The sequence below is a fragment of the Ambystoma mexicanum genome, chromosome 7p (genome assembly GCF_040938575.1).
Source record: "Ambystoma mexicanum isolate Mex_15411 chromosome 7p, UKY_AmexF1_1, whole genome shotgun sequence".
Taxonomy (NCBI): Eukaryota; Metazoa; Chordata; class Amphibia; order Caudata; family Ambystomatidae; genus Ambystoma; species Ambystoma mexicanum.
Genome location: NC_090939.1, coordinates 79,204,878 through 79,228,700, shown reverse-complemented (window position 1 = coordinate 79,228,700; position 23,823 = coordinate 79,204,878). Strand labels below are relative to the sequence as shown.

General features: G+C 46.7%; 1 protein-coding gene across 4 annotated transcripts in view; it reads right to left on the bottom strand.

Annotated features, from left to right (window-relative positions):
• The window catches only part of NDC80 (NDC80 kinetochore complex component), a 735,052-nt gene that overhangs the window by 216,519 nt on the left and 494,710 nt on the right, over nucleotides 1-23,823 (bottom strand). For all 4 annotated transcript variants that reach the window (XM_069635820.1, XM_069635823.1, XM_069635822.1 and 1 more), the window contains one exon: nucleotides 23,347-23,499. In XM_069635820.1, coding sequence (XP_069491921.1) covers nucleotides 23,347-23,499 — 153 coding nt within the window. The remainder of the gene's footprint in view (nucleotides 1-23,346; nucleotides 23,500-23,823) is intronic.

The following is a 23,823-nucleotide window of genomic DNA, read 5'->3' as shown; positions in this document are numbered from 1 at the left end:
GAATCAGAGTTCATAACCCTAAAGTCTTAATTGCCTCCTTATCCTTTGTGCTCCCATATCATCTATTGAAGTCTCCTAGTAACAAAGTTGTGGTATAAGTCTCTTTTTAAAGAGTTTAATTGCTGATTGATATCTCCATTAAACTATGAGATGAGAGACAGAGGTCTGTATAGTAGTATGATGTAGATTACAGCAATTATCAGTGGGGGTGTGTCTAATGTGAAGTGTTTTGCAGCCCATGCTTGAGGTGGTAGATGGAAATATATGGATGGTGTCTCTGACAATCATGGCGACCTCTGCCCCTCCCTGGTGCCCGTCTCCCTGTCTTTGTGGTATAACACAGCCGCCTCGGACTGCAATGGAACATGTAGGTCTTATGGTTCCTGCAGCCATGTCTCCGTGATGCAAGCTATATCTATAGCTTCGTCTGTTATTAGGTCATGCACGTCTTGCGCATGTTTATTTAGTGATCAAGTGTTTAGCAGGCAGACTTTTAGTTGCCTTCGATTGCCTTTATTATAAACCCGTAGGGCTTTGTTAACTCTCACAGCCTTTTCCTTATGGTTTTTTCCATGGTGTCCACGCGTTTTTGTCAGATGTGCTGGAGATGTTTTACGAGAGGCTAAGCTGTAAATCTTTTCCATGGCCTGTAGCGCGCAATTATGCACCATTTCTATGCAAGCGTAACGAACAGGGTCAGACCCCGGGGTATTGACGTATTTAATCCCCGTTCTTATCTCTTTATGAGGGGGATTTCAGTTGATGGTTCTTTAGAAAGAAGAACCAAGGTCTGTGGCCTTTGGACACCGTTGACAGCGAGGACCGGCTTGGCTTACGAAGCGTCTGATGTTTCGTGAAAGCCAGGTAGGTATTCTGGGACTTGAAGTCCTTTAGGTGGAGTCACACGGAAGGACTCCAAGGAATACAACCTCTGCTGATGTGCTCTCTAGTTGAAAGTACCGTCAACCTGTGCACTCCGATTATTGTCCAAGCCTAGCGTATAGAGCCAAGCAAGCACACAGGCACTAATACAGAAAGCAGATCACAAATAAATGACTAATTCAAAGTTGCTAGTTTGAATTTTACGACGCACGAGTTAAAGCAACACAGTGCTTTAATTATTCACAGCGCGTGTGTGCGGGTGAAATGCTAAATATTTTCTTTTAGTAGTGGGATGGATGGATCGTATGTTCCCTGTACCTCAAATGTGCAGAAACCTGCAATCCTCCTCAAAATACTGCTATATCCTGACAAAAGTAAACAGGCTCACCAGCGTGTTGCCTAGTGACCCAGACAAACAAACTCCCCTATCAGTGAAGCCTGGCAGCCTTAAAGTGATAGTTTCCCAACCTTTCACAGTAGGCGCCAGATTCCTAGTCTAAGATTCCTAGTCTAAGTTTTCCCTATGTGCACACACTGCACGTTTACAAGTACAAATACAGTCTGAATGCTTCATGGATTTGTTGAAGTTGTGAGGTGCCAGGAATGAGACGCAGAGGACCCATGGTTTTGGTTATACACTTTCATTCAAATCAAAAAGGGGTTGGAAAATGTCTCACTTCCCTAACCTATGAGGCATTTCCCTACCTCAAACAAAAACTAAGGGTGATGTCCTTTGTCAAGTTGTCCAAAGCAAAACATGTTCTGTGTCCGTAATCTATTCTGGCCATCACACACTAAACTAACTCTAAGGTGCAAAAGCAATTGTCTCCAATTCTCAAAAGTGTAAAAATCCAACATAAAAGGTATGATTCAAACCAAAAAGTACTAAATGGACAAGGTTATAGCTCCAGGGAACTTCTAGCTTCCTGTTCATCAATATGCAACAGTTCAAACAATCAATAAGTAAGCTCCTTGTAACGGTGGCTCCCTTCCCCAGATTCCTCCTTATATTCAAGACAACTAAAGATCCCAAAGGCATGAATCCTCCTTGGGTTTCTCTTTCCGATATTTGCAAAATTGGGTGCAGGTCACCTGGTATACTCCCCAGTCAGGTTGGTGTATTCTTCTGCCAGGTCTTGGATGCAGTTTTTCTAATATTTAACTTTCCCTGCTCTACTCTCCTGCCAGGGCTTCTATGTAATCTTTCAACCACTTGACTAGAAGGCTCTGTCAAATGCTTTACTTTGCCTGGTATACGATCTTGCCGGGACCTACATGCAGTTAGCCTTGTGCCCCCCAAAGTGATGTTTGCCCACTGTTGGCTTATCACCTCCAGTTTCATGAAGTTAGTTTCAACATTGAACTTGTACTTTTGTATTTTCTTTTTTCAGTTATAGGCCTAGTGACTCATTTGAGGTATGGTTTAAGACAACGCTAAACCCTTCACCGGTTTCATTCAGCGTTTCTCTCGTTACTTTCAAGGAGCAGCATGCATTCTTAAGCACCTCAGTAACCAGTCAGTCTTACCAGGGCTTACTGGGTGCTTTGAATGCTTCTTGCGCCTCTTCGTTTCTTCTCTGTGCAGCTTGTTGGCTCAGCGGGCGTCCCATCCACCGCTGTAGCTTCGCCGCATTCGGTTAACCTCTGCGCGGCTCCTGCTGACTCTCAGACACAGGCGGCGAGTCCTCTGTCACTTTGTTTTCTCTCACGCTGTCAGGGTTTGCTCAAGCTTCGCTTCCCAGGGTGTGCGCTCCCGTAGCGTTTGTCCGGTCTCTGCGCGGCTTGCAGCATTAGCCAGCTTCTGCAGTTCTCTCTGCACAACCTCTGTCAGCTGTCGTGAATTTAAACCTCCCGTAGAATGGAGCAACTTCCAAAGACTAAACCAATGTATGCTTATCGGTCCCAGTCATCTTCGTTGTTCTGTTTCTCTTTGTCATCTCAGATGTGGTCACGGTGTCCTAGTAGAATATTGAGGAAGCTGACAATGGAACCGACTGGGGAGTAATCTCTACTGCTCCCTGCCTCTTCCTCGTCTATTAGCATATCACTCCATGTCTGATATTGGGGACTGTATGAAGTAGACCTGGCAAGGGTTTGAAGGAGAGGGTTACAATATGCCATTACGGCATGAGGAGGAGAAGCAACATCCCTAAAAGGAAAAGGGGGTGGGGGAGTTATACGACCTACTCCAGCAATGCCATGTCATTCACCCTGGGGTCGCCTCCCCCATGTGCTCCTCCCTCATATAGCCACCCCCAGGGTCAGGATCAGGTAGCGGCTGCCGTCCCCCGACGGCATGAGGAGAAGCCACCTCCGGAGGAAGAATGATTACATCAACAGATTCATCACAAAGTGCATTTGTGTATTCTGAGTACATTTGCAGCTGAGGCGTATGCATCCCGAAGAACGGGCTATACCTCCAGGCTTTGTGGCACTGGGCACAACCAAGGGCACCTGGAGTTCTTTAAAGAAACAGTTATGCAACAGTGAGCACAAATATGTTGCGAGTCATTGCCAGGTTAGACGCTGAGCTACAAATCCCACAGGTCTATTGCTGAAAGGCCTGCAAAATGGCCAGTCAGAGCAACGAACAGGAACCAGATCCGTTAGACCTTCATCCTTCAATATCCTCAGCCCAGTCGCTCTTCTCTTCTGCTCAAAACCCAATGCTTCATTACACTCCTTGTACTCCTTACCAAAGAGCCGGTTTAAATCGGTCTCCCGGGAACACAAACATGTAATATTTGAGTAATTCATAGGACAATCATTACATACGAATAAATATTGGAAGTTAATGGATTTCCCCCCTATACAGTGTACACCTACAAAGTGATTTTCCTCAATAAAAATAGCGTGTTTTAACGTATGCTTAACCAATGCTGTATTACAGCCCATATTTTCATTATTCATAAGGTGCCTATACAACAAATAGTGTTTCCAGGTTCCACAAGACAAACGTGGGGAGGAAGCTATGGGAGTAAATAGGCAGCAACAATAAATATACAATATCGATCCCACTCGGCCTTGTGCCATTCGGAACGTGCAAGTGCAGTGACCAGAGGTGCAGGAGAGAGGGAAGGGACGGGGTAGAAGGGATGGGAGGATCAGGGTATTGGCAAGTGGTAATGGGAGCCCAGGAGAGGAAGTGCCATAGGGTGCCAGGGAAGGGGGCCACAGGCTAAGTGCTAGGGGGGAGGTGTACCAATGGGGGATGCCCAGCCGTACAGCAGTCATGCGGGGGGCCCAGGGGGTAGTGCTGAGTGGGGTTGGGCGCTGATGTCGACTGGACAGAGAGCCTGGTAGCCTATAAAACTCATGAAGGACTGGACTGGCAGTCTCATCGGCATTGGAGGAATTAGCAGGGGAGAAAAAGCGGGGAAGAGGTAGAGAAAAGAGTGTTGAGGAGTTTCTGGAACTTAAGGAGGTTTGGCTCAAGTCTGAGAGGGGCATGGAGGCTGTACCAAAGGGTAGCACCAGCTGAAGAGAGAGATCTACCCCCTACTCTCTGCTTGGAGACACGTTTGATGTGAGGGTGTTCTGTGTTGTGGACCTACTCTGCCAGAGTCTTTCTACCAGCTCTACTTCAAGGGGAGGTGCCGCACTTCTGGGACGGTTTCCTACTTCTACTGCTTGAGCAGAGTGTTCCGTGTTCCCGGGGCTCCAGTGAATGACTACTCTATAGAGAACGTGGACAGACTACTTCGCAGTAAGTCTTGCGTGGGGTACACAAACCCTATTATGTCAGCGGCCATAACAAACTGTACTGATGACAATGCCGCGCTGCTGCCTCAGATGCCAGGGTCCACGATATACAAAAACAGCGTGGCGGATTTGGAGGGATGGTCCTCCACAGTGACACATTCTGAAGATTACGATGCCCAAGTTCTGGCATCAGAATCTCTATCTGTATCTAAAGACTCATTGGTCAGTGTGTCTTTAGGGCCTCTGACCTCTGCAAAATCCAACCATGATCCTATACAGATGGTGCGCTTTGAGCTTAACAATTTTGGAAATAAAGAGCAATCCCCCATTCTCTATGAATCTTTCTTGCGGCTGTGCCATGATATGGAGGTTTCAAACATTCTTAATGAGGAACGTATTCTCAGAAACCATGTCAGGCCAGTGGTCGCAGAGCCCCCAGAAGGTATTATGGATCAGGAGGGAATCTTTACTCAGAAATGTACCAACTTCAATCAGTTCATGCCTTAAAATATTGGGATGCGCAGACAAACATCTTGCCGAGTGTTGATATGTTAGGTCCCACATCCATCTCGGCACTTCATCTAGTATTGTAATCAATGCTCAGACTGTATGATAACATCAAGGATATGGGGGGGCGTGGCCAGCGCTGATGGCGTAAAGACGTGACTGTGTGGAGCTCCCGTCTCGATCCTGGCCTAGATCCTTTATTCGACCTATATTCTTGACCCGATCAAGAGCCAAACTCACACCCAGGAGGGGGAAGTGATTCCGACCCCACCCGGCGCGGGATCGAGAAGAATCGGAACCGGCGTTCCCGAAAACGCAGCTTTTGTATCGGTGCCCCCGGGTGAAACAAGATGGCGGACGGCGGCAGGGCCTGACGGAGGGACGGATCGAGCAAGCAGCGAGGCATCAGGGAGACAATCCATTGGGCGCCTGTCCCTGTGAACTGAGCGGAAGGTCCTCAGTGAGGACACCGCCCGTAAGACCGGACACACTTGCGTCTCCCTACTCCTCGGGGGACGTCCCGCTGCCGGGGACCCCGAACACACGAGATACCCTCTGCATTGTCCAGGGGAGCGGAGGGAGCCATATCCGCGGCTCCGGGACCGTCGCGGAGGAGACGCGGGGTGCGGCCGGACCGCTGCCGCCACCAGGGATACCCGTCGGCGATCTGCTGGCCGCGGGGTGCTGCGTGGGTCGAGGCGGCGGCGACCCGGGCGGGCCCCTGTCGCCGCGGCGTACTACGCGGGCCCTCCTCCTCTCGCCCTGAACGGTTAACCGGGCGGCCGAGGCGCGAACAGCTCATACAAGGATCCACTGGTAAGCCTGCGGACCCCAACTACTGGGGGAATATTCTGAACCGAGCCACACAATTAGCTACACCCCTTGTGCCGCCAAAGAATACCGCTGAACTTCACTGAAACACGCCGTTCTGTGTGGCTCACTTTGCCTTACACTGCCTGGGCGCTGTTTGGGGGCCCATTCCTGCCGCCACACCACCAGGAGGGTCAAAAATGTCTACTTCTCGCAGCAAGAACAGGGGTGCAACAATCATGGACTCGTTCTCAGGGGCCAAACCCAAACTGCCCAGCCAATTTGAGATCCCCACACAGACTGAACCCCCGACAACCGCTGCCGACCCCAGCAACGCCCAGGTGCTACAGGCTATCGCAGCGCTCCAAACGTGCATGGAGACCAGGATAGATGAACTCAAGGTGGACATGCAGCTCATCCGTCAAGACGCCCGCAACTTAGCGGAAAGAATGGGCAAGGTGGAAATAAACTTACAGGACACCACAGATACTGCCAAGGACTTAAAGCAAAAAGTCATCACACTTGAGAGACAAGTGGCTCATCTCGAAGCGAGATCGGAGGAGGCAGAGGGAAGGGCACGCCGAAATAACATCAGAGTCCTTGGCGTTCCGGAGGGGATGGAAGGCACAGACCCCACAGAATTTATCGAGTCCTTACTTATGCAGGAAGTCGGGGCTGGTAAGCTCACACAGGGCTTCTCTGTCGAGAGAGCCCACCGCGCCCTACAAAAGCGACCCCCTCCGGGATCGCACCCTCGCCCAATGATCGCCAAGATCTTAAACTTCCGTGACAGGGAAACGATCCTCAAATTCTCGAGGGAAGGAGGTGTGATCAGACGAGAAGGATCCAAGATCGTAATCTATCCCGACTATACCTCGCAAGTGCAGCGAGCCAGGAACTCATTCATTCCCGTCAAAGCCCAACTGCGGAAGCTTGGCCTCAAATACATGCTCCTGTACCCCTCGCGCCTCAAGATACTATACAAAGGCAAAGCCGTCTACATGGAGACCCCGGCCGCGGCCACCATGTGGATGGAACACAACAATTTGGCAGAGGGAGAGGATTACATCCCGACACCCAACGGCTAACTCCAAATAGCCCTTTTTTACAGCGACAATTGACTGGCTCCTTCAAAGACGGGAGCTCTACGGACCAACCCACGAGCATCGCCACAACCCACCCCAAGCATGGCTGGCCCAAGGCCTACACCACAAACGCACCACATGACCTGGACAGGCCGATGGGTAGCGGTAGCCCCCGAGCGTTGTCCTCCCAGAACAGCTGCTGGGGGCAACACACAGTTAACTTTCTTGTTCAATCCACCTGTTCGAGTGGGAGTTAAATTTGTTCATAAGTCTCCGATTGGCACACCAACGCAACAATCAAGGTCAGCAGGAAGATTGCAGAGCACAGACCCAGGGGGCAGCTGCACAGCGCATGGAGCTGGTTTGAGGAGGGTTGAGACCGCCACGGGCTCAGTGCCCCAGCCCCTTTGCCACCATCATGTCCACACACCTTAAAATCGCCACCTGGAATGTGAGGGGTTTGGGTACCTACTTACGCCGGAACAGAATAAAATCCTACCTACACAGAAAAAAGATAGAGGTGGCCCTATTACAAGAAACCCACTTAACCAAGGAATCCATGGCGGCACTTGAATCATACTGGGGCGGACAGGGGTTCGGGTCCACATACTCCAAATTCGCCAGAGGGGTGTTCACCTGGATCAGTCCCCACATCCCCTTCCAGCTCACCAAGGCTGAACTGGACCCTGATGGAAGGTATGTTATACTCTTGGGCCACATTGAACAAACAGAGATATGCATTGTAAATTCATACCTCCCCAACAACAACATCCCCGCGCACCTCACTATGCTATGCACAAAGATTGCGCCCTATAGAGATGCATTCCTTATCTGGGGAGGCGACTTTAATTGCGTCAGCGACCCTGTGCTTGACAGGTCGGCCCCCCCCCCTTGGCGGGCCCCTCAACCGCTACCACCGCCATGAACGCCACGCTACACCAACTAGACCTGGTTGACATCTGGCGGGAACAACACCCCGGGGATCGGGGCTATTCCTTCTACTCCTCGCCACATAACCTTCACACCAGAATCGACTATCTCTTCACCGGCAGAGAGAGATTCCCCCAGATTGACTCCTCTAACTACCTGGGTCGCACCATCTCCGACCACTCTCCCCTGGTAATTGAATGGAATATCACTGGACCCAGATCTCCCATACCTACATGGAGGATGCCCACCGAGGCACTTAAAGATCCGGAGTTCAAGGAAAGCCTCAGAGAATCTCTAGAGAACTACATCAGTGAGAATAAAGACAGTGTTGACCACCTAAGCACGGTCTGGGATGCCCTCAAAGTGGTTGTAAGGGGAGAGATCATAGCAAAGGCTGGAGGCATGAGGAAACACCTCAGAACCGAACTTGAATTATTAGAAACTGAAATTGAACAGCTAGAATCCAACACCCTGGACTCCCATCCACAGGAGGACAAGCTGGCCAGTGCTAGGGCCGCCTGTAAGGAAGCTTGGGACAGGCTGGCCAAATTTGATTACATCACCAGAACCAACAAAGCGCATGCCCATGCCGACAAGCCGGGTAGGCTACTCGCCTGGCTGTGTAAGAAAGAACACCCTAAGTACTCGACCACAGCCCTAAGAGATGCCGATGGCAAGCCACAACGTTCCCAACAGGGAATTAACGACACCTTCGGGCAGTTCTACACCCGACTATACTCCCACACTGATATGGTGCCCCCCGAGGAAATCGCAAACACCCTGGATGAAATTGGTCTGCCCCTACTCCCGCTGCCACATAAGGAGGCTCTGGATGCTGATATCAACATAGATGACATAAAAGACGCCATCAAGTCTCTGGCTACCTGCAAAGCTCCGGGTAGCGACGGGCTACCCGCCGAATTTTACAAAACCTACGAGCCAGAACTGTCCCCGCTGCTACACGAGGTGTTCTTAGAAGCTTATGAGTCGGGCATCCTGCCTGGGAGCATGCGCGAGACTTTGGTGGTTCCGCTCCTCAAGCCTGGTAAGCCTGCAAATGACTGATTCCTATCGCCCTCTCGCCATGCTCAATTATGATGTTAAAATCCTCACAACCATTCTGGCTAAGCGGCTGTCCAGGGTGATTGGAGAGGTGGTACACCCCGACCAGAGTGGCTTTGTGCCGGGCCGAAACACCACTGCCAACCTGCGCAGATTACAACACGTATTATCACATCCCACTCACACAGGGAAATCCCACGCTTTGCTCTCTTTGGACGCCATCAAAGCGTTCGATTCAATTTTTTGGGAGTGGTTGATTGCGGTACTTAGGGAGTTTGGTTTCGGTGAGCGATTCATTCGATGGATCACAGTTCTCTACACCAAACCGCGAGCACGGGTGAAAACTGGTCGGCTCATCTCCACGGCATGGGATATACAAAGGGGCACAAGGCAGGGCTGTCCGCTCTCCCCCATGCTATATATAATCGGGCTTGAACCCATTGCTATTTACTTTAGGAAACAATTCTTTGATGCTGGTATAAGGATTGACGGGGTGGACCACATAATTTCCCTATATGCGGATGATGTTCTCCTTTATGTGAGGGACCCGCAGCTGAATGTCCCAACCATGTTGGAGGTCCTCGGCAACTTTGCCAAGGTATCAGGAATACACTTCAGCAAACACAAGTCTTGCCTGTTTCCGTTGGGCACCCTCCGGAATACACATGTTGCTGAACTCCCCTCCCTGGGTATAGGCTGGTGTCCCACCACTTTCCGCTATCTGGGCATCAATATTTATCACACGCCTGAACTCATGCACGCCAACAACACGGTAGCGGCGCTGCCTCCCTTGCGCAAGTCAATTGGGTTCTGGGCTCACCTCCCCCTATCCATGATGGGCAGGCCTGCCATCATTAAGATGATTGTTCTCCCCAGATTCCTCTACGGGTTCCAAAACATTTTTTACTACATCAGAACTCCCTTCTTCCGTCTTCTAGGAAAGATACTTAAAGACTTCCTGTGGGGCACTAGTAGGCACAAATTTGCATTATCCACGCTGACCCTCCCTTACGAGCAAGGAGGCATTCGGCTCCCTGATCTGGAACGTTATTACCTGGCTGCCCAACTAAGCTTCGTGGCCAAATGGCTAGATGACGATGTTACCTCCGAAACACTGCTTTTACAACACCCGATTGCTCCATTCCGATTAAACGAACTCATTTGGGCCCCTCAACGTCTTGTAGATGGGATTCCTTTCTTAGCTACCCTGGGCCGTCAGGTATGGCAAAGGGTTAAAAGTCTTCTTCACTTGAAACACCGATATAACCCGGACAAACCGCTCTTAGCCGACCTATGCCAGAACTCGGTGGACCTTGCCTCCATTCGACACTGGGAAAGGATGGGAGTATACACTTGGGGGGATCTATACAATGAGGGCACTTTCCGGGATTTCTCCTCCTTGCAATCTGACGATGGCGTCCCGGCTGGTCAATTCCTCTGGTACATAAAGATACGTAAATTGGCTAAGACTAAATGGGACACGTGGCCTGAGGAGCCTGAAACTGACCCCTTCATAACACACCTATATGGCCTGAGGGATGGATGGAGGCCTGTCTCCCGTATATATAGTCACCTAATTGACAGGCCCAACCCCCGTAGTCAAGATCTCAAAACCAAATGGGAGAGAGACCTAGGTCACGAACTGTCCGAAGCCGAATGTGGCAGAGCACTAGCGTTCCCTAATGCGGTATCCAGAAATTCCAGATTCAAATTGATACAACTCAACATGCTATACAGAACATACTTGACACCGCTTAGAATAGCCAAAATATATCATCTACCCCAACATAACTGCCCATGGTGTGGCAAAGACGGAGCAAATCTTTTACACATGTTCTGGGGATGTGTCAAGGTCCGTCGACTTTGGGCGGGAGTGGAACTCCTATGTAGCGAGGCAGGCATGACCAGATATGAATGGACCCCGAAAGAGTGCCTTCTTGGAACGTATCCCAGACTGGCCAAGTTCAAACACTCAGTCAAGCTTATGGACCTGGTATGCATTCTGGTCAAAAGGACCATTGCTATGGCCTGGAAGCGACCTGGAGGCCCACAATACCAGGTATGGCACAACGAACTGGAGCGCTGGATAGAGGCAGAAACCTCAGCTTGGGAGAACGGCCTCACCACATCCCCTGAAGACACGAGCTTGGGACTTGCTGCCTGGAAAACTCTTACCTGGGCCTTACTTAACCCCTCTAACGATGATAAACCCCCTTGAGCAACTAGCCCCTGTTGACACAAGATATCTGGTAAATAATACTGGCACAGCTCCTAACCTGTGCTCACTTGCTGCTCGACCCCCCCATGTTGCTTACATCATTGACCATATGGAGACTTGTTAATGTTGTTATCGTTTTGTTTTTTCCGTTTAATCATTAATGCACAAGTGGCCTATTTTGATTACTCCTGATTATTACCATTGTGATTGCTTGACTCAATGATTCAACTGTTTTAATACATAAATCCCAATAAAGAAATTTGAAAATAAATCAAGGATATATTAATGAAAACAGTAAAACTTACTGCAGTGGCGATTAATATTCTTTAAATTCATTTGGTTGCTAATGACAGAATTGCTCAACCAGTTTTCCCAGACAAAGAGAACTTGCTACCTGTTGGACTGGAGGTTCCCCCGGGTGAGAATCCTGTCCTTATTACACAAACGCCAAACAGTCTGTTCGTTCTGGCCAAGCAAGAATTCTAATTAAGTGCTTCTCCTGGCTTTTTCGATTCCCCAGAGCCTGAGTGAATTAATGCTCTGGTGGAGTCCGAGAGCCCTTTGAAAAAAGAGGCTCAGGAATGTTTACCACAAGAGGGATACAAAAGCAAACCTAACAAAAAAAAACAATAAAAAGAGCAAAGAAAAAACGAAAATATGCCAGCGGCTAAGGACAGGAGCTCCTCTAACAGGTTTACATCAACTGCCAGTGACTGACAGCATTATTGACTTGGGATAAATCTGAGGAGGGAAGAGACTGGATTCATCTATCTATTTGCCCTCAAATACATGGAGATCACCACAGTGTAACAAACACTGTGGCGACCGGTACTGATCCATGTTTGCCAACCGTAACCGGGTCACAGAGGGAATTGAATATGCCTACGAGTCTTCCCAATTTGGATACCCCGACTATCTTGAAACACTCAAGGGGCCAACATTTTTGGAACTGCCCACAAAATTCAAATAAGGCACAGACTATAGTTAAAGAATCATTATAATTTTGACTCCGGGAGCAGACTGCTCTCAGCTCTGTCCTGGCCTTCCTGGGCTTCAAAGTTGGTCGTCCTGGATGGCTGCAGTTCTGGCATGCAGTGCTTCTTTGGTCTTTTGTGCGTAAGCAGGACCACGCCTCCACAGAAGTCTATAACACTTCAGTTCATTCTTAGTATTTTTTTCATTGATCTTGGTTATATCCAAAAACCTGGAAGGCAGCACTTATATATTCAAAAACATTGGAATCCTAATGGACAACGCACTAACACTAGAACCACAAGTAAACACAATAATCAAGAAATGCTTCTTCCTCCTACACTCAATAAAAACAATCCAACCGTTCCCGTCATTCACCCATAAAACAATGACAATCACCCTCATGTCAAGAATGGATTGTCAACAGCCTCTACCTCAGAATGCCGGAACGCTTGCTAAAGAAACTGCAACGTATCCAAAACGCAGCAGCCAGACTTCTCCTTAAACTATCACAAAGAGACCACATCACCCCAGCTGTAAAAATGTTACACTGGCTTCCCAGTTCAAAACAATGTGCATAACGCACAGAGCAGTCCGCGGCCAAGTAGCAGAATGCCTACAAAAGAAAATAACCATTTACCAACCGACAAGACATCTGCCTGCAACCAAAACCATACACAAGAGAAAAACTTGGGGGCTTCTCTTTCTCTCACCTGACAGCAAAAACTTTGAACACCCTCACAATAGAAATACAAAATACAAAAATGACCACCTTAAATTCAGCAAACTACTCAAAACCTGGCTCTTCAACTCAGAACCAGATGGAACAAAAATAAAAAATGTGATTCAACCACCCCCCCAAAGCCCTAGAACAGGGTCTGTAGCTGGAGACATAGGAGCATTAATCACCAAGTAGCACGCGACAGAACAGGGAGCGCTTAGAATTTGCAGGGAGCGGGACCGCACCCTAGGAGCTAAGTGAGGTGATGCCAGGTAGAGCCTGCTTACGACCAAATAGCAACCCACAACCTTAACAATCTCAACCCGCATGGTGCCGACGGGGAGTAGTCGCCATTATACCCTCTAAACAGTTTGTACCCACTGTGATATGTCAACACCACCTCATGTACTTCACTATGTCAGCTTCCTATCCGTGCCTATCACCCATAGTCAGTATTTAGCTCATTTGTACAAGGTAGCCATCTTGAAATCAGCCTCATTGTGTGAGGTGACCACACTCTACATCATGCCAATTGTGTTATCTCAGCCACAGTTTGCATTTGAGCTAGTAGGAATGGGATAGAATTGCGTATATAAACATACATCACATCACATCTAGACATAATTGTGGAGAAAAGCTTACGTCATATCTAGACAGAACTGTGAAGATAACCATGCGTCTCATTGAGAGAGGGATGCCAGTAACCAACCGTACAAAAAAAAATCTCACCCTTCTAAATCCACCTCTCAAACTCAGACTAAATACAACCATACCTCTTAAAAGCACACCAAACTGCATGCACTTCACTACACTGCAATAACAAAACAAACCACACATAGCCCTGCACAACAGCACAGGACGGCCGCTGACCAAAAAGCACACCTAAGCTCTGCGAACAGTGTTAACCGAACTGAAGCTTCCAATAGGACATCATAGCTCTCTTGCTCTCTCCCCCACTCTGTCCTACTAACTTACCCTACCCGCTCTCCTTTCAGATCCGCCAGAGCGCCAGGGGACCACTCTGGTGGTGATAGTGCGCAGTATAAATATCCTTTAACTTAACAGGCTGGGTCCCACCTCGTCCCAGTACTTGGATGAACTATATTTCGGATGTTGTTCTTCGTCTTAGTACTTTCCAGGACCTTGAGGTAGTCTACAACAGTACAAAGGCCTAGTCTCTTCAAAGAGTATAGCAGAAGGAGAGATTAGTGTGTGTGAGGGCCTGATGTTATCACAAGTGCTAGACCCTAGATGTCGTCCACCCGGGGGGCTGGATGGGGAAGAGTCCCTCCTAATGAGATCCTCCCTCAGTATACCACCCCCAGAGGGAGTATCGGGTAGCAGCCTCACCTCTCTGGCCTCCTGGAAACGAGCTACCCCTCGGGGTGAAGTGACAACATGTAGTGAATTATCACTATCCTCTGGGCTTCCTGATATGCTATGCACCAGTTAAAGACATCTCCCCCGTAATTAACCAGTTTCCTTTCCTACGCTGCATTTTATCAAGTTAAAACAAGGCCAGAGAAGATAGTGAAGTTTTCTACAAGAGGAACATGGGTTCTAAAATAGGATGAGTGTGCCTGGCAGTCTAACAGATAAGGAAGCTCTCAAGGGGTAGTTGAAGCAGGGCGAGAACGGGTAAGGCAAGCATACACGCCCAGGTCAATACGATGCTGCAGGCGGCCTCAGGTGCGACCTCCCTCAAGTGGAGTGTATTTTACAACTCTTGGGCTCACATGCTTGATCATCTTCTTGCAGCTGTGCTAGATTTCATATTGCTCATAATGGTCCGTTCTATAATATTATAATTGGAAGCTTGTTCAGAGCATGTGCTCCTAAAAAGGTTTACAACCTAATCTCCCCCCACCCCCTGTTCCGCTGGGTCAGAAAAATGCTTATTCAGACAATGGCAAACATATATACATAGGCAATATGACTTAGGATTTTTTGAAGGCTCGGTCTGAACTGCTCGTGTTGGGTAATTGAAAGTATTCACTCAGGGTAAAGATGTGCAAGTTCAAATCGATGAAAGCTTGGTCATGGAACATTTTGGTCCTAGTTCCAATACTTCTATGGTTATTACTGGCAAATCTGTGCTCATGTATGAGAGGCATGAATTGCACAGGGTTGTGCTTTGCAGAATGCATTAACGCTGCGACTTCTGTTCTTGCATCTTCAGGTTCTGGGGCAACTGCCCAACAGCTGCTATCCTTTTCCATCCTAGGTTCTGAAGATTGCTAGTCCAGCTTACTACCATAATTAATAACAGAGGTTACCTGAAAGTAAATTGCTAGAATGAAGGTCCAACATTGCCTGCCTAAAGGAGACTCAGGGCAGACTGTTGCCGCATTTAGTCAAGATGGTGCCTGCATCGATTTTTCAACACTACTGCTGATAAGAAATGGGGAGTGGCCATTTTGATTGAAGATAGACTTCATTTTAAGAAACTATGATATTATCAGGATAGAGTACTAGAAATTAATCTTCAATGTGTGAACCAAATCAAAAGTGAAACCTCTGTTCCAAAATGTTCAGCAAATTATTTAAGTTCAAAAAGGAGACTAAATTATAGATGGGGGCTTCAATATAGCACTTCAGCCAGACATAGGCAATTTGCATTTGACCAATTCTCATACTGCAAATTCTCATCGTCTCTTCAAGAAGCCACTTATGACATAAGCTTGGTTGACATCTGGCGGCAGCTCAATCCCACTGTATTGGGCTACACCCACATTTTGCATGTACACCAGATTTTCTGCCTTATCGACAATTTTTGGATATTGCAATAACTCTTACCTTTTATATTATCCTCCTCAAATTAACTCGAATCAGACATTGATCTTCAACCAGTCATGTTATCCCTCAGCATGAGAGGACCCTATACCCACAAAAACTTCCATTGGCACAAACCATTCTATTCTTTGAGATGGTTATCATGGCTTCTCTGGGCTCTGAAATTATGCAATATTTTAACAAGAACACGTGTAGCGTCTTCTTTTGAAAGCCTTTGGAAAGCATTGAAGCCCACTATCGAGTGGGAATCAATTAACCTGGTCTCATATAGGAAAAAAAAAGACATCACAGATCAGCAAATTGAGAAACTGGTTTTAGCCTTGGAATTCCAATACAAAGCCAATACAACCTGGAAAATGGACAGATTTACAAACTACCAGAAAAGCAAGGAAAGCCTTTTGTGCACCAGAGTTCTCATTCAGACTTCTGAAAAACAAGAAATCCTATTTTAGCACCTCAAATAAAACTGCTAGACTCCTAGCAGACAAATAAAAAATGCACCAAACCAAAAACACAATAGATAAGCTCCAAAGTAACGGTGACCAACTGCATCATTCAGACCCTGCCAACCTAAAGATACTTTCCCAATATCATTCTACTCCAGAGGCGTTCCTGCAGAATTCCTATTAACAGACTATTATAGCTCGGGATTCCCTGACTTTGGAAGTTACTATAACTCCTGATAAGGTGATGTTCGCGACAAAAAAATCTCCTTATTAATAGAACACCTGAGCCAGATGGGTTTCCAGCTGTCTTTTATTAAATATTTCCAACACTCCTTATCCCCACATTGGGTCTCGCGCTCTCTAACAACTTCCTAAACACCAGGGCAACAACTCAGTCAATTGGCGAGAGGATTCTTACATTCCTAGCAAAACCAGACAGAGCACACATTATGAATCCTATAGCCCTATTGTTATCCTAAACTACGAAGACAGACTATTTTCCAAGATCTTAATAAATGGTTTGGTAGCAACCCTTCCATATTTAATGCACTCTGATCAAACCAGGTTTATCCCAGGTCGCCAGACTTCCAGTAAGGTCCGCAGAGTGATAATTATAGATCATGGTAAATGACAATTTTTAACAACTTTTTGCCCATTCTATGGAGCCACTAGTGTCATCTAAAGTGAGTACGCTTGAATGAAGCCATTCAGAGAGAACCTTGGTTACTCGCAACATAAAATTGCCTCACAAGCCAGGACAACCTACTCTTTATGCATAATTCCATTTGTATTCATATTTATCCCCTCTGCATGATCTCTTACTTCAAGATGAAATTACATAAAATCACAACAGTGGCTACCATGCAACTCCTATAAACTTCCAGTGGAAAACGGATACAATTAAATATATAGGGGTTATCATTTGAAAATTCACTTTTTTATTTTTAGACAACAAAGCAAAGCTTTTATTAAAGAGGCAATGTGACCTTTCGAAATGAACTAAACAGGAAGCAATTAAAATGACCCTTCTTTCAAGGTTTTTATACACACATCAGACCCCCCCACCCCTCCAAAGGTAATTCCAGAAAAGACCATATATGAAATACAAACACATACTACATTTGTTTTTTTCTGAAGAACCCTTTAGAGTTCCATGCAGCACAATGCTTTCATTCAAACCCAACAGGTCGTCTTGGGAGTCCCAGACTTAAATGCTCAGATGTTTGCTGCCAAGCTGGCTACAGCAGTAGAATGGAATCTTAACGCAAGCACTAAACGCTGCCTAGAATTAGAACACATGCTGGCATGCAAATTGAATAAATGGTGCTGGCACCCCAGTTATATGCTGATCGAGTGGTTATTTGCTCCCATCTACAAACATCACCTTGCACTATTGGGCCCACAAAGCAAAGAAATATGGCCCAATCTTCTTACCTTCGCACCTCACCCCGGTATTGGGAAACTTGGCTTTCTCTCTTGGGCTACTGCCTGTACAATTCTTAAAATGGATAATGTGCTGCTTGGAAACATTGGGACAGCTTTATGAAGAAGGGATCCCCCTCTAGACTTTAAAAGGTTGTAAGCAAGCTTTTTTCGTTCCCGAATCAACTAGATTCACTTACATGGAAAGCAGAAAATGGATCACTAATCCAAATGTCAAAGGAGCAGAGAGGTGGGAAGGAAAGAGACCATCACATTTGAGGATTTAATCATAGGAGACCCCCCAAATTGAAAGATTTCTTCTTTCTACGCCATTCTAAATGCCACTCACAATAAGTCGTTGTTAGGCAGAAACCTGTGTAGTTCCCTTAGGGAACACTGCAAAAGATTTAGGACTACAGGTGTTAGCAGTAAACCCACTTGGTAGCAGTCTGTACCACCCAGATTTACCTGGTAGCTGTGGCTGAGCAGTCAGACTTCTCTCAAGAAGAGTTAGGCAGTATGCAAAGTATACACAATAGGCACTCAGACACACCAATACAAGAAAACACTGACCAGAGCTTTGGTATCAAAGTATATAATTATTTATTTAAAAACACACTGTTTGAAACACTCCAGCACTCTTATTGTAAAATATTCTAAACACAGTTACTATTGTAATATATACACCTCTTTTTCCTCATCAGATCAGTCTTAGTAAAACACCACTTATTTTCATACAGAGGTGAGCGCTTTACTAGATGGCACTCCAATAAGTTTGTGAAGAAGGGAGGGAAAAAGACAGAATATGGAAAGGTACACCACTCTAAGATTCAGGAACACTGTTAGCAAGGCAGAAGAGCAAAAGTCACTGGTGAGCCGAAGTCCAAAGGCTGGGCCCCCTCTTAGAGAGAGCAGAGCACAAATGCGCCCCAGATCACACAGTTACACTAGGCTTAGAAAGTCTTGCAGAGAGTTCAAAAAGAGTTTAGAGAGGCTCAGGAAAGTTTAGCCAGGGTGTCCCAGGCCAATCCAGGTTGGAAATCCGGGGGCTAAATCTACCCCGTACAGTCGGTGGCAAGGGAAGCCAGGCGGGACACGGTACATAAGTGGGAAGGATCCTCCAGCGGTGGCAGTTGTTCCTGGCAGTGGGTGCAAATCGCGTCGTCATCCAGAGGAAGAGAAGATCTCGACTTGGAGGAAAGATGAAGGTCGTTGCACTGCCAGGGAAGAAACCAGCCGTGGAGTTTTCCGGTTAAAGGTGGTACCTTTTTTTCACGGTCGTGGTAAAACGTGGTATCCCGGTTGCCGGGGTGCTTGGCACAGGCAAGGCAGCCACGAGGTACGTCGGGAAGGCGAAAAGACGGTGAAACTGGTTATCCCCACCAGTCAAAGGAAGAAGACTCTCCGGCGGGAGATCTCCTCTGTCGTTGGGAAAGTGGTGAGACGGTCCAGCAGGGCTCCACCGGTGGTGTCGTCGTGGCAGGTCGGCTCAGCTTCACCCTCGTCGGATTCTTAGGTCCTGTGGCGACTTCTGAAGTTACAGTCCCCAAAGCCCTGCCTTTATGCAGAAAACCCCCACTCAGCCTAGCTGTCACTCAAACATGCTAAGTGGTGAGCCGGCCGGCTCACCACTTAGGCCAATCAGGATGGAGTGCGACTTGAGTTGCCTAAATCCCCCTTCACCCCTCCTAAGTACCCCAGACAGAGTGGCACCACTTTGGAGGGCTTCTGTGGAGAAGCCCGCCAAAAAGTGGAACAAAGGGCTCGACTTGGGTTGGAGTCACAGAAGAGAACACAAACGCCATTTTAGAATAAAGTTTTGGCAAAAAAATACCAACCAGAGAATTAATATTCATTAAATAAACCGGCGGTATGTTCGAGGCTACCGTAAATAATTAAATAAAGATAGTAGCCTAAAACAATGGGAAATCCCATAGGAAAATATTTGCGGTTGAATATAAAAAGTAGTATCCACTGCCACCAGCCAAAACTCGATCAGGGGGGACGGAGACGTGCCCCCTCGACTAACAGACCCCGGGGCAATTGAATTTCCCCAGCCAGTACGTCCACAATATGATGGTTTGTACTGGTTCTGTTCAGAATTTAAGACTAGTAAAGTCAATGGTGACTTTACATGCCCTGGGAGACAGTAGTCAGTCACTATGGTCACTATGACACCCCTGTGTTACTGCACTGAGGGTGCTGTGTAACACATCACAAAAACACATGAAGCCCTATTGGGTAAAAGACCCCATAGCCCATTAAACACATCTAGATTCAAAGAAACACACTCGAATCATGCCCAAGAGTGAGGGTAAAAGAGTCTCACTCTTGGCAGGAGAAAAAAATAAACCCCAAAAATCCAGCAAAGCTGCTGGGGGACTCACTAGGTTAGGAAATTCAGCCTAAACAGAGAATTCTCCCTAACAGTCATCTCATTCATACATGCCTCAGTAGGAGGTCGACCCAAGTATCTCAATTGATGACCTTACTTGGCTTGCAGATATTGTCCTAGTGTCAAGGTGAAAAGAAGGCTACACAATACTTTGATGCCATCTCACTTCCTTGCCTCAGAGTAAGATGTTCTCCACAGCTCCTACTCTTTGTTGGCACTGCTTGTGTCAGGCTCCCACTGAGCATTCAAGCTAAGAGAAGGGTCTTGGTACACAAGGGATGTGTGAGGCGCAGGAGAGGTGCAGGGGTCAAAGTCTGTTTTTGAGTATAAGGTGATTTTTAAACATTCTTTTTTTCCTTCACATTAGCTATGTAGGAGAATGGTGTAGTCCCTGCCCAAGATGGTGGGGATGACTGTCAGTGTTGATAGGAATGACAGAGTTTGGAATCTTATAAAAGATTCTAAACTGCCTGTCATTCAAGCCTTGAACAGAGAAGGTCACAGCTACCAAAGATCCAGAGAAATATAGAGGAAAATATCAAGGAAAGTCATCTTTAGGAGAGGGCAATGCAGAAGAAGTTAAGCAGGGCATGTCGGAAGACTTCGGAGGGTTCCAGCAAGACAGAGAAGTTCTGGAATTCATTCAATTGTTTGTAGTTGAAAAAGTTAACAAAGCTAGTTGCTTGGTAATACAGAGCGTTTAAAAAAAAAAAAAAAGTGTTAGTGTTGCAAACCTTTCACATTAGGAACTTAGTGGAGATTATCTGTAAATATGTATTTTCTTGCAAAGCATTGGAGGCGGTGCATGGGCTACCATACTCAAACATCCTTCCCCTGCGCGCAGCGAGGAGTTCGGAAGCTCAAGCAACCAAAGCCGCCCTGCACGCAATGTCCCCGGAAATGCTGCGTCCATTTCTGTGTAAAGGACACATTGACGTGCGCACAGTTCCAAAAGCCCCGAAAGAAGCACTAGTGGCAAGCACACAACACACCCAGCGGCATGGAAAGCACTGTCTCTTCAGGAGAGGCAACCTGCGCATGCATTGGGGTGACAAGTAGCGCGGTAAGCGACGGTCACGCAGAACAGCGCTAGCAGATTCCTTAAAAGTAATACAAGGTTCATAAAGGGAACTTTAATCTCGAACTGTGCAAGAGTCAGAAAAGGCAGAACGTAAAAAGATTCTAGCAGGTGAAAAAAACAGAATTGTGGAGGAGCACAAAATTTACAAAGGATCCTTCTAGCAGCTAGGTAACCAAGAGTACTATTAAATATCATATTGGGAGGCCATAGACATTAGAAATCATTGTACTAACCAATGTATTTATTTTTAGGTCTGTCCCGGTCTTAAGTCTGTGTCCGGGAATCTTCAGGGCAGCAAGCAGAGATCTGACCTTTTTTATTTTATCCACTTCCCCCCCCTTTCACACCAGGATTGCCAATTCTGCAATTAGTAAACCAAGGCTTGTAGAAAAAGCGAGTCCAAGTGGTCTGGAGGATTCATAGTCTACTCCTGCAGGACTGATGAGCTGTGACCTTACAGCTCACTAGCCCATGGTACACTATCTCACATTGTGGCATTGTAGAAAGGACAATTGACATTTTATCTCACTTTAAATTGATCACAGGCATTGATGTTTCATATGACCCCTGTAGGCATTCATTTAGGACTGGAAGTCTCATGGGCACTATCGGATTATGCAACAATTGCTTTAAATTGCTTACTGAGACGAATCTGGTGATCTTGTTGTGATACTTCAGATATGTGTTACTATAAAAATGAGGTCTCAGCTGTCTTCTTCACCACTTCCATTCTTCAAGACATAGTTCGTGACAGCGAGGGAAAAAAAACAAACAGGTAAGTTTTTATTGTGTAGAATGTTCATTTAATTATTTCCTTCCCTATTGTCTTTATTCCAGACTTTGTACTCTCTTTAGTTCTTCTTTTATCAGTCTTTCATCTGTCTTTCATCTGTCTTTTCTGCTCTCAGCTGCCTTTAAGCTTGTTGTTCGTCTCTCCACGCCTTAAATTACCTTGTTAAGGAAATTAGTTTTCACCTCTATACTGCTACACTGAGTTCAAATGAGATAGTACTCTTTCATTAACGCCGTTGGTTTAGGAACGGCTCTGTTGTTAAACAGTCTGCAATATCAGCTGACTCGGCGTGTTTGACAGCTTTTACTGCGTTCCCCTTCTTTGAAACTCCCCTCTCACTCTTTGGTGCTCCGGCCCTACGTTCACTTTTGAGCGGCCGTTCCTCCCCTCATACGTGGCTTCGCCTCTTCGGTCCAACACAAACTTTAGTTCGCTACAATCAGTCTCTCATGCTCCTCTTTCGGTAAGAGTTCATTTAACCGGCTCTCTCCCCCTCCGGTATTGTATCTCAAACTGGTTCTCCTCTTTTCACTCAAGCCACATATACATTACAGTTTTCGGGATGCGTGTGACTCGTCTCCTTTACAACGCAGACGGCAGTCAGTGATTCGGCTCCGCCCCTCTGCCGTTTCTCTGCGACTAACCTGCCGAGCTTGCACTTCTTCTCCTCCAGTTCGGGTAGCCGACTTCGGTCTCCCCTTTCAGGACGCTCCTCTCCTAAGTGACGAAGCGTCACGCGCCATCTCTTTATCTGCTGCCATACGAGCAACAACGGTCGCTGTCTTACTCACTATGTTCGAGCGCAACGGCGCTGCTCCGCTTATTTAATCTCGACGACTTCAGTCGTCATTTCTTTACCGAAAAACCCCAACAGCTGAAGTCTGCGCAACGGCGTAGGCTTAGTCCAGCAAACCCCTATACTCTTCCCAGCTGTTCCTCAATACGCCCAGCTGTAACTGTTGGGATCGACCTCCCCCTCGTCAGCCCTTTGTTTCCTAGGATACTACAAACAGATCTGATTAGAGGAAAGTCCATACAGGTGTTACTTCCTGTATCTATATCCAGGCTCTAATAGGGCTTTCCCACTGTACAGAAGCATATGTAGAGGCATGGACAAACCAGCACATTGTCACATACTCCTGCAGGACTGATGAGCTGTGACCTTACACCTCACTAGCCCATGGTACACTATCTCACATATTGTGGCATTGTAGAAAGGACAATTGACATTTTATCTCACTTTAAATTGATCACAGGCATTGATGTTTCATATGACCCCCGTAGGCATTCATTTAGGACTGGAAGTCTCATGGGCACTATAGGATTATCCAACAATTGCTTTAAATTGCTTACTGAGACAAATCTGGTGAACTTGTCCTGTAACTTGAGGTTCTCATTGCTCTCAAATAGGACCGAGCTAATCTGCGTTTAAGTCAGTCTAGATTTTCATTGTACATGTTTTCAGCTCATCACTCATTGAAAAGTGCAACATATAAATCAAACAAATAAGCTCCCATTAACACGTACATTAATGCTTGTCCGGTACTGCGTGAGAGAGGTCTCATTGCTGTCTGGATTAAAACTGATCTGGAAATCTTGACCATTGGCATTTTCTGCAGTTGAAGGAATCAGTTTTAGTTTCCGGGCCATTTTATGATACTCTATCAGGTGGGCTTCGATCTGCAGAGGAAAGATCACATTTAACAAGGTGTTAACACAATCAGAAAAGCAGTAAACCTATTAGCATAACAAGCCTATAGCTACTAAAATACATGATTATCTTAGAAGCATATGCTCACTTGACACCTTATTTTTTATCTTCTATATCGCTCCTCAAAACTAGCTTGTTCCACTGCTTCAACTCTTGCAATAATTGCAGCAACGTCTTGAAGTGGTCATCGGGTCATTCAAGTGTGCCATATAAAAGTAACCACTTCACCCGATCCAGTACTTGAGCAATATGTCAATTAAAATGAATCTACATATTCATCACTCTGTGACCAA